At 44.7% G+C, this 12,162-nt stretch overlaps 1 protein-coding gene across 1 annotated transcript in view; it reads left to right on the top strand.

The window, feature by feature from the left end:
- POMP (proteasome maturation protein) overlaps positions 1-10,003 on the top strand; it is a 138,860-nt gene extending 128,857 nt beyond the window's left edge. Inside the window, exon 6 of the mRNA XM_069639374.1 lies at positions 9,786-10,003. Within this exon, the coding sequence (XP_069495475.1) occupies positions 9,786-9,853 (68 nt within the window). The 3' untranslated portion in view covers positions 9,854-10,003. The remainder of the gene's footprint in view (positions 1-9,785) is intronic.
- Positions 10,004-12,162: the final 2,159 nt, after the last annotated feature.

Here is a 12,162-nt window from a genome sequence, read left to right as displayed (position 1 = left end):
AGGAGGGTCCTTAGGAGACTCCTGGAGATTCTGACCGGAATGTAGACGTTGCACTCGACTCCTGGCACTCTGTTCTTGCAGCAGCGAAGAAGTACAGCCAATCTGGGAAGATGGTCCAGTGGAGTACGTCTCAGGGTTAGTTAGTCCCACTAACCCAAGGGAAGAACTCATCACTGGTAAAGAGCGTGAGCCGCATACTTGGGCAAGATGCCAAATGTCATATGCTGTGTTATGGTGGAGTTTCTATTACAGGCAAGACTCTGTCCATGGCGGGGGGCCCAGTGGTTACCTGTCCTGTGTGGTGGATGGATGCTTGGCCTGGCATTCCCCTCCGTGCAGAAGCTTCCACACCTACTAAGGATGCCATTGTTGTTGCTGCTGCGGTGGTTGAAGCCGTCAAAGTAACTATGGAGCGACAATCGCAGTTTGCTTTGATTGATGAACATGGAGCATATACCTGGCTGAGGCCCTTTTCAGATGAAAAACCTGTGCCTAAAGAGGAAGAGGGGTACGAAGTATGGTCCAACCTCGCTCAACTTATGCTGCATGACTGGAAAGTGCCAGATCAAGAAAAGAGGAGCCGAGTGATGGAGGCTTTGCGAGGACCAGCTCTACAGACTTTACAGTCCATGCGCACTATGAATTCTGAACCTACGCCCTTGCAGTTGATGGGCGCTTTGGAAGGAGCATTTGGCACTACTGAGCCCGTGCCACCTCCCTGAAGCTGCGGGAGAAACTATCTGAGTTCCTGGTGAGTATGAAACAAATTCTGCGCCTTGCCCACCATAGAGGGGGCGTAGAGACTTCTCAGTTGAACAGGTGTTGTTTGAAACAGATACTTAGGGGAGCTAAGGATGCTGCCATACCCATCCTTCAACTTGAGACTGCGTGAAAAACTAGACACCTCTCCACCCTATGAAGATTTACTTAAGTCAATAATGGCTCTGGAAGAAGAAACCAACAAGGTTAATGCCCACAGTCATCCAGTTTAAAGCCAAATCCCGGCTCCCCATTCCGCCCTTACTCAACAAAGACAGCAATAACTGGTAAAACCCAGGGAAAACCTAAATACCCAGCAGCAGCGAGGCAGAGATGTTTTTCCAGCAGCACGTGAAAGAGAACACCAGGCGAGCTCAAGAACCTAGAGACTGTTATCCCCTCATCTGCACCCTTGCCACCGTGGAGATTTTGCCATTGTTGCGGGAGTGACCACCATTCAACTCGCCTGTTTGACCAAGACTATGCCAGGGTGGCTGCCCGATTCTCTGCTCTTAAGCCCACGTCAGCCCGAGCCTTGTCGGGAAACACACAGGAGGTTGTAGCGAAGGATCCGCTAGTACCTCGTACTCGGGAGTAAGCTCCACTGTCCCTAATCGCAGAATATCCAGGAAGACGAGAGATCCCCATTTACTAACTACCAAGCACCACCTTAAGGCTCAGCAGGGTCCCACTGCTGACCACCTCTGTCTAGTCCATGAGATCTGCAACTCAACCACGTGTCAACAGCGGCATGCAACAAAATACAAACTCATGCTCAGTCTCCAAAAGGCATTCCTGCAGGCCTAATTGGACCTCCTACCACTATCCCCGTTGAACTCGAAGGGCGACTACAGCACTACTAGACAGTGGCTCACAGGTGACCATAGTCTATGAACCATACTATCGGCAACATCCGTCACACCTACCCCTAGAACAGCTGGAGGGGCTAAACCTGATGGGGGTCTTAGATGCTGCCTGCAGATATCTGGGTTACATATGTGTGAAAATCCACCTAGATCAAGAAGTAGCCGGAGTAAGCACCACTTTGACTGCTCTGGCAATAGTGTGTACCACTAGGAAACCATATCCAGAGGTACCCCTGGTCATGGGCACCAATTCTGCCTTGTTTGGAACCCTAGCCAGGATGTGCAGGGAGATGGCAGGTCCTCAGTTCGCACATACGCTGACAATGTACCCGGCTTGCCAACAAGTCTACCTTAAGAGAAGTATAGAGAAGACGGAGCAACCTGAAGGGCCTGTTGGAGGCGTGACCACTTCTAACCACAGTCAACTGGACAGCCTACCTGTTCAGACCCTCATGGTGCCTAGTCAGTTACATCTCCAGGATCGAGACCGTTGTCGAAGATTGGTGATGGAGGCTCCTGAAGGTGAAGAACTACCTGGAGGTCTGCTGGTGCAACGCACGCTTATCACTAATACTGGCCCACGCGTGACATACATTAGAGTCCCTCTCACTAATGTTACGGATAAAACTGCATGTACCCGGGATCCTGACCATCGCTCAGCTTCACATTGCTGACTCAGTGGCCCAGACAACTGGAACCAGATGCGTACATCCTCCCTTGGATGGGAGTAAGATAAACTTTGGAGAATCCTCGTTATCAGAACGTGAGAAGAATCACCTCGGAGAGCATTTGGCATTGAAGGCCGATGTATTTTCAACTAGTGACTGGGATTTGGGCAAAGCCAAGGGAGTACTGCACCGCATTAGATTGAATGATACCACCCCTTTTTGAGAAAGATCGTGCAGGTTAGCACTTGCAGATGTGGAGGATGTCCGGCATCATCTTGAAGACTTGCTGAATGCCGGAATAATATAGGAGTCAAGAAGCCCGTATGCGTCTCCCATAGTGGTGGAGTGGAAGAAGAATCAGGATGTGCGATTATGCGTCGACTACCGGCTGCTGAACAGAACTGTGCCAGACCAGTATACTACTCCTCGAGTGGATGAGGCCCTCGACTGCCTGGCTGGGAGCAGGTGGTTTTCGGGAATTGGATCTCGGAAGTGATACTACCAGATCCCCATGTTCCCTGAGGATGAGGAGAAGACAGCGCTCATCTGCCCATTGGGATTCTACCAGCTTACTTGGATTGCCCAGGGAATCTTGGGAGCGCCAGCCCCATTCCAGCGCTTGATAGAACGGACTGTGGGGGACATGAACCTACTTGAGGTGCTGGTCTACCTTGACGATGTGATTGTGTTTGGACGGATCTTAGAACACCACTACCAGAGGTTACTGAAGGTTATAGATAGACTCCAGCAGCAAAGGTTGAAAGTATCCCTAGAAAAATGGCAACTCTGCCACACCAGTGTGAAGTATAGTGGCCATATAGTGTCGGTGTAAGGAGTGAGAGTGGACCCAGCCAAAATGGAAGCCCTTGAGACTTGGCCCCGGCCGCAAAACCTGCGAGAGATACGTTTCCAGGGGTTCTGCAATTATTACCGACGGTTTGTGCCTGGTTTCGCTAGAATAGCTCGACCGCTCACTGACTTAACGAAGGGTTACCCAGCACCACAAAAGACGGCGTCTGGAAAAGGAAAGCAGTTCAAGCTCCAGTATCATCCCAAGGAAAATTTTGGGCTGCGGTGGAGTCCAGTTAAAAAAAACTCTTATCAAAGCACCCGTTCTGGCCTATGCTGATCCTCACCTGCCCTACATCCTACTCGTGGATGCCAGCTCTGATGGGTTGGGCGCCGTCCTCTATCAAGAGCAACAGGGAGCTGTTAGACCTGTGGCTGAACCCCTCCGAATTAAACTACCCCTCCCAAAATTTGGAGTTTTTGGCGCTCAAGTGGGCAGTTTCAGAGAAACTGCATGACTATCTGTACGGAGCTACGTTCACTGTCAGGGCCGACAATAATCCAGTAACCTACATCCTCAAATCCGTGAAGTTGGACGCTACCGGCTATCGCTGGTTGGCTGCATTGTCCGCATACAATTTCCAGTTGGAATACCGTCCTAGAATCAACAACACAGATGCCAATGCCTTGTCCTGAAGACCCCAAGCTGATGACTGCTCCGGGCCCCTACCTATCGAGGTGGTTTTGGTGGCCGCAATGAAAGCCGTTTTCCAAAAGGGAACTTGCCAGACCAGTGAACCAGCACGTTGTATTGACTGCCTAGAAGGGACTGAAAAAGGGGTCCCTGTGAGCCATTGTGACATGACCAGTTTAATGGCTCCGGAATTGCCGCAACTAAATCAAGCAGACCGAAGACAAAATCAGCTGCAAGACTTGGAGCTACGAGAAGTATTGCAAAGCAAAGAAAACGGCTCCCGAGGGTCATCGGAGAACAGAAACCTGCCCAATCTCCAGATATATCGCAACAAATGGAAATCATTGGTGACGAAAGGGGAGTATTCTACAGGGAGAGTAAAATCCAAGGGTGTACAATACCCCGCCTGGTGCTGCCCCGCTCTTTGCGGCTGCTGGCCCACCGTGCTCTGCATGACCAGCATGGACACTTAGGGAGGGAGCGGACACGAGTTGATACGAAACCGGTTCTACTGGCCTCGCTTAGGCCCCGAAGTGGAAGAGTATTGCCACACCTGTGCCAGATGCCTTGCCCGGAAAACCCTCAGTCGTCGGGCAGCAGCCTTCCAGCAGCTGCAGAGCTCTGGACCCATGGACTTAGTTTGTGTGGACTTCCTGAGCCTTGAGACTGACAACGGAGGGATTCAGAATATCTTGGTAGTGACAGATCATTTCACTCAATATGCTGAAGCATATCCCAGCAGGGATCGGAAGGCGATTACCATAGCAAAAATACTCTGGGACAAATTCTTTGTGCATTATGGCTGGCCTGCTCGCTTACATTCTGATCAGGGAAGAGACTTTGAATCAAAACTCATCAAAGAACTCATGCAGTTAATTGGAGTAAACCAGACCAGAACTGCTCCTTACAACCCACAAGGGGGTGCCCAAGCCGAACGCTTCAGTCGTACACTGCTGGGTTTGCTGGGGACACGGAGTGCCAAAGAAAAGCTGAAATGGAGCCAACATGTCTCATCCCTGGTCCACGCATACAACTGTACCAGGAATGACCGCACCAGATTCACCCCATACCAGCTAATGTTCAGACGGGATGCCCGTCTAACCATAGACTTAAGATTTGGTGGCTCTTCTGATGGGACAGGTGTAGAAAACTACTGCAAATATGGGAGGGACCTTCAAGATCAATTGTCCCAAGCGTTTCAGTTAGCGCAGACCATAGTAGAACTTAATGCTCAACAGAACAAGAAGAGGTATGATGAGAAGGTCTGGTTCCGCAACCTGGGGATCAGGTGCTCATCAGAAGTTTAGGAAAGAGAGGTAGTAACAAGCTAGGAGACTGCTGGGAATTGCAGCCCTATTTGATTGAGCGACAGCTGAGTGGGTTGCCGGTTTTCAGACTAAGGAAAGAGGGCTCCCCAGGGATGTGAAGACTCTTCACAGGAATCATCTCCTGCCTATAGGAGATGGTGTGGAAATGGATCCGATGGTGGCTGACGTTATTTTCCCGCAGTAAGAGGAGCACCAAAAGGTTTCCACCAGAGTCCATCCAGCCAGAGATCTCGCCACCTACAGGCCCATGTACTGTATCGTCTGTAGCCTCCAAGTCCAGAGAGTCAAGAAATAAAGAAGACCAGGAATCCCCAACTGCGGAAGTAGCCCAAAGGCCATCGGACATCTTGGCGGATCCGGAAGACGACGAAGGGGATGAAAGGACTGAAAGTCAAGATATAGGATACTGGTATGGAAGTGAAAACTCAACTGTGGGTCCCGCAGCACCGCTGGGAGATTCAAAGGGAAGAATTTGGTACTAAGAACACTGTTTGGCACGTGCTCCCCAACACATGACATAAACATGCCAAGGCCAGATGCTGTGACTAGAGATAGAACATCGGCGTCAATAGACTCTCAAAGAACAGTGAACAAGAGATCCGACCGGTTAGAATTTTGAGCTATGATGTACCTGGAGACCAAATTGAAACTATCAGGAAGGGACTACATGTTCACACTATGGCCAGTACATCTATGTATAATACCATTCAGTTGTTCCGAACAATGGTGGACTGTGCCATTGTTATGGAGTGACAAATGTCATATTGTTTTGTATGCACTGTGGGAGCAGAGAAACCCTTGGGGACAAGGGTTTCCGAAGGAGGAGGGGTTGAGTGTTAAACCACATGTCTTGTTTTATTTTTATTAGCATGTAATCTTGTTTTACTTTATGACTGTAGGTTGTGTGTACACTTTCGTTTCACGGCACGTTTCCAATAGAGCTTCTGTTGTTGTTTTGGCTTGGATGAATGCGCACTTTCTCATGTAATCCACATGATATATTGAACCAATATTTAACCTGGATGAATGCGCACGTTTCATATAATCTACAGGATTAGAGTTGTACAGAAAATTAATGTAAATGCGCACATTCTCTGGGGATTGCGTGGAGGCAGATGAAGACTAAATTAACAAAGGTGTAACCACTTGTTCTCAGTTGCCAACACTCACATTTCTTAACTACTTCTTCATATGAGTATATGAAGAAGTAGTTAAGAAATGTGAATGAGTTGGGTCCAGGTCGGCCCTAATGGAAATTCTAATGCCACTCTAATGCATGTGAGACTAAAGTTGTTGTATAATGGATGAAATTAAATTGTTAAACATTGTTTCCATTCTGTGTTAAACGAAAAAGATTAATTTAAGGGTTCAACAAGGCTTATGGCCCATCTGTATTAATGTTTGATTTAAAGCATACAATTATATTTGTTCAGAATTCACTTTTTATTGCATATAGAAGTATAATACATCATCAACCAATCCAGTTTTTACAATAAATTGAAACCAAATGCAGCCAGCATATACTGAACAATAAAGTTAAACAACCTAACTGTAACCAAGTGATGAATTCAAAAAGAAGGTATACAGAATAGGAAGAAGTAAGTATAAGAGAAAGAAAATGGACATAAGGCAGAGAACCGTAAAACAATATTATCAAAACATTCCTCTTAATTAAAGAGGTAGCAACCGACAACACCAAATTGGAGAAATAAAAATGATTTGGCAACAATAATGATCATTCCCAGAGACCCAACCCAAAGAAAGATCTACATCAGCCGTAAACCTCAAGGAAACTTCTCCAAATGTTCCAGAACTTTTCAATGTCTCCTGTATTCTTGTAGATGGCTTTCTCATAGGTTGAGACGGTAAGAAGCTCCTCCACCCATTCATCATATTGAAGGAGCTGCTTGACTTCCACGATCTCAGTATCATTCTCTTGGCGATCATACAGGCATGCAGCAACCAAGTTATCCTGCCAAAGTTGATTTCATCCAACACAGATACGTCTCCTGGAATCAGTAAAGAGGCTGATAGGGGAACTGAACATTCAAGACCAATCCTAATCTCTCACAAATAGTCTCCCAAAACGTCCTTTTTTTTGGCTCGGATAATGAGCGTTCACATTGTCTGCCATGGGAGTGTGGTGCCGTGTCTCAGTTGGATCCCGAGGCACTGCTGACTATTAAGAAAAATAAGTCCAGAGAGGCAAACCCTTTGACCAGTTTCTTACAGGATTGCTGGTGTGTAATTTCCAAACGCATGAATGCAGATCCCTACCTACACCTGGATGACTCATCTGGCTTAATCCGGCCTTGAAATGTCAAGGTACGTTTTTTTTTTTGTTGGTCAGAATGGTACTTGGCGGGTATAAAATACTTTCATGATCTGATAGAAGGGGGCAACTGGATCTCAACTAAGTCAGACTCATAATATGGCTGATTGTACATTCGCTGAATGCAGGAAATTGAAGGCTATTATTGCTACATGCCTTGGGATGCCTCAGTTGCCACCTCAGAATCTAGCTTTGTCAGCTCTGCGAACATGTATTAGTGCCTCTCGCTCGGCTGCTATGATGTATGGATTCTTAAAAACTTGCCGAAAAGGTGATCCAAGGATACCGGCCATATGGGCGGAAGAATTGGGAGAGGACATTGATCCAGTTTGCTGGCAACGTTGTGAGAAAACTTGCATGGTGAGTCTGGACTGGGGCCTTAGGGCATCTCAAAGTTATACAAGAGACAACTCATGCAGGGTGATCTCTGCTGGAAATGCAATAGAACAAGAGGATCTCTGTCATCTAATTTGGTTTTGCCCAAAAGCATACAATTATATCAATGAAAATGGATCCCGCTTATTTCCCAATGCCAGACTGTGTTTGTTTATTTAACCAGGAGCAATGTTTTAGCTTTCTTCCCTGGGAGGGACCACCGTTGGGTTTTTACTGGGGCCATCTATTTTTCCCCCTTGGGTAATACTACGATGAACATGTGTGCAGTCAGGTGTTAGACTCCGTACTCGGGTCTCCTATAGGTTGCAGCCCACCCATAGAGCTAGACAAGGGAGAAACACCTTACACATCCTATATCCCTGTGGGTCGAATTGTAATGATACGTTTGCATTTTATACCTCTGGCACTGTTGCATGTAAATACAAGAAAGCTTAAAACATGAATCGTTTGCAGTGATGTGTGATTCATTCCGTTTTATGTTGTATGGCGTCAAAATGTATTTTCAATATTGAACCACTAGGTGGCAGAATTATGCATAGTTCGTACACTCTTCGTCCAACCTGCATTTTGAGATGACTGTTCAACGAGAAGGCATAACGCGAGCTGTAGGAAAATATAACTGCAGCAAGAATGTTCTCCATTATAGAGATATATTATCCTTTATATAGATACATTTATATGCCGTCTCACTTGACATGTCCTCTATGTCCTTTATGCCAGCTCCTTCTACCAACATGACTGCCCAGGGGCAGGGATGTTTACACTTTGTAATGACAAATGGCTCTGTCGCCATTGAATTCCCTTGTAACTGTACACGTAAAGGTTTTCCTAATAAGCTCTGAGTCGCCAGCACGTTACCTATTTAGGGCACGTTAATTGTGTGTTGTAGGAGTGCAGAACAGCTTATTTCAGTGCCAACTCGGGTGGCACTGCCTGTATGATTTGTCCATGCCCATATTTTGTTTATTTAAAGTAGGTTTTCTTTGATTTGTTTCAAATCGGGCCTACTTCGTTAACACCTTGTTTTGGTTTGAACCACTGGTTTAGTTGTCATGCATGTTGCATTATTGATTGTCGAGCTTAATTTAACACCAGTTCGCCATTCTATTTCCCCCTGCCCCAAAATTACTACTTTAGACTTTAGCTTTAACAGAAAATTGAATCCAAAGATTGGGGCACCTACTGTATATGCAGCAGGTTAACATACATTGGCTTGTGCATAGCTCCAAGCAAAACCTCTGATTTTAAGTGGCAATGGGGGCTTCTTAGGTTTTTTGTAACCTGTAGCCTTTGAAATATCATTTAGTACATTTTTTTTAAAATAAATCTTTGTATTCAGTTGTCATCAAACTGTATTCATGTTTTGATTATGGGTTTTGTGATTTTTCCTTAATTGTATGCATACTCTGTAATAGTGTTTCCATAAATTTAAGGTCTGCGATTATAATGTATTTATTTGCTACAATAATAACGTATCCCAAGCCAATGCTGCTGTTCCTAATTACCCACGCATTGCATACCATTTTCAATGTTAAATTAAAGCAAAAGCATGATCTTCTGTGCCCCTTTCTCCGTGTCACCATACTTTTCTTCTCTCTGAATTCGCAGAGATTTTAAACTTTTTTGCTACAAACCATTTTATTGAGTGAGCTGCCATTACTAATGTTGCATTGTTTATGAAAAGTGAGAAAGATATGCTTTAGTATATAGGATTTGCTTTCCAATTCGCATCATTATTATTCAGTCAATGAATCAATCAAACTGTGCATAACTTTGACTCTTAATTTCACTGCTTATGCAACGTGACCAGAATATACAAATAATGGGGTTGCTGCAACTGTTAATGAATGCATATTATAATGGTCAAATGAAGAAAACCTTCAGCTGTTTGCGTTACTGCATCTGTAAGAGTTGTCCAACTGCATTAACTTCCTCATCTCCATTTTTTCACAGATCCATCCCAAAGTGAAGTCATGGGAGAGCCACATGTGATGGTGGAATACAGTCTCGGTTTACTGTAGCACACAGAGCACTTTTGAAATGTGTAATTGTTGAGGACTTTAGTGTACCCTGTTAATTTAGTGCTACCAATGATATCTGATATGGTGAACAATATTTGTTTGGTATAATGTTATAGTGTTTGTTCTTCTAATAAAACTCTTTAAAACGTGTGATTCTATTTCTGCCATTACTGTCTTTAAAAAAATCGGGACTGATTGTGATGTGTATATTGCATGAGGGCTTATATATTGAACACTTGAACGTAGAGTAGAATGGTTCATGTTTGTCTAAATCGCAGTTCATTGCAGAGATTCAGCATTGTCTGCCAATAGTGTTGTACAAACCACAGCCAACAATGCAAGATTTCCTTAGCCTCTGCTCTATTACACAATGGCTTATGCGATAAATAGATGTGCAGCATACACGTAAAGGTCTTCTGCTCCCACAGGCATTTGTGGCAAAGCCAGGCTAAGAGTTCTGCTATTAGAAGATTCCTGTCAGATGAATAATGGTAGCTGTGTTCTTTGTCATTGGGAGTAGCCCATTGCTTTTCTGATAAGCATTTGACCAATCACCATGATAAACCAGATAGGGCAGGCAAACTGATTCAGATGTGTAATTGTTTTTATCCTGTTCTATAGACCTGGTTTTCACTTCTTAGTTTTACATTTCGAGGGGATTGGGTCCTCTGACGTATTCCATATCTATGACAGTTATCACCAGGGCTGTGCTGCTTCAGAAAATCTTTCGGCGCCTGCGTCTCAAGACTCCTAAGAACTTGTGCAAAGACTTTTCCATTTACTTACCTTAAGTGCTGCATCCTATACAAAGACTTTTGCCTATTGACTTTGGATTAGGCCATTGAATTAAATGACTCTTCTCTATCTGAAAGTATTTGCCCTATTTAAGAAATTGGTGATCTCTTGTGTTCTAATAACCTTTGCCTTTTACCAACTTTTTAAGAGTGTTCTGAATTCCAACAGTAAGATATTAATGTCCCCAACACCCTTGTTACTGAAATCACCTGTGGGCCATCCCAAAAGGGTCTTGTCTGATTCAGAAAGTGTATAGTATTGAAGTGTATTTGATTGTTACTATAATATTGCTCCTTTCTAAAGAAGGCTTTATAGCTGACTGATAATTAATAATTGTGCAAGAAACCTTGATTGTAAGAGTTTATTTGAATACCTGCACCTGCAACTGCAAATCTTTGTGTAACTCCACTACTGCTCACATTTCCCCTCTTGAGATAAGCCTGGCTTCCCAACATGCTACCAAAACTGTGTAGTACAAGCTTATACCAAAGGTTGGGTTGCCTAAACCTGTAGTCATAGTTGCGTCTAGTGTTCCCAGAGAGTACTGAATTCAAACTTTGCCTAACAAGGAGAGGAAGGACCCAAGTTGGACCTGGGAGGGTCGATCAGAGAGGAAAGAAGTCAGCCACGCCAGGGCCTGACCGGTGATACCCAGGTTATCACAGAGACGGTTGAGCAGGATGGCATGGTTGACCGTGTCAAAGGTAGAAGAGAGATCAAGTAAGATGAGGACACAGGGGGTGTGTGTTGGAATCAAGGTTGGAGAGCAGGTCTTCACAGATGTTCAGGAGAGCAGTTTTCGTGCTTCTGGCAGCTCTGAAGCCAGACTGATGGAGGATTTTGCCCAAGCACCAGTACAAAAAATTACTTTTTTGATTTTGTTTCTACATCTAGATTTGCCCATTCCATCTATGCTTAAATTCAATGACTTGCAAATAAAAAATATTTTTGTTGTAATTCATCATTAGTGTCATTATTCTATTTTGAGAAGCGCGACAGGAGGGCTTTTTCCCTTTTTGGTCATGAAGGTGGCTATGAGGTTGTGCTTTTTCTCCCTCATGTGGATTGTAGTATGGTGGGAGCAAGCATGAGCCAAAGCCAAGAACAGCAGGTTTCTGCAGACCATGCAGTCATGCAGCTGAGATAAAGGGTGTGTATGAGTTGAAACAATTGATGCACTCAGTATCTGTTTATCTTGAAAGTGATCAATCCGAAATTCACATAGAGAGGGAGGGGATTGTAGGGGAGGTGGTGCTTCGCTAGCCAATAACAAGTTGGTGTAACTAAAGAGATCTGTGTTGGATTCCATAAAAGAGCATTGGTTTAAGAAAAGCAAGCACAGCAATATGATAGTATGGAATAGGGGAAGGTCAGGTGTGTTTTAGGTGTGTATGTTCTGAAATTTGGGGGTCATTTTCCAGGGATAATGCCATAGCGAATAACTACCACAATTGCATCAGCCACACAGCGTGACAGATTGACTTATTCAAAACGTCATGATACAGTACTCTTAC

The sequence above is a fragment of the Ambystoma mexicanum genome, chromosome 7q, assembly GCF_040938575.1.
Source record: "Ambystoma mexicanum isolate Mex_15411 chromosome 7q, UKY_AmexF1_1, whole genome shotgun sequence".
NCBI lineage: Eukaryota > Metazoa > Chordata > Amphibia > Caudata > Ambystomatidae > Ambystoma > Ambystoma mexicanum.
Note: the sequence above shows the minus strand (reverse complement) of the source record. Positions and strands in the feature narration are given on the sequence as shown.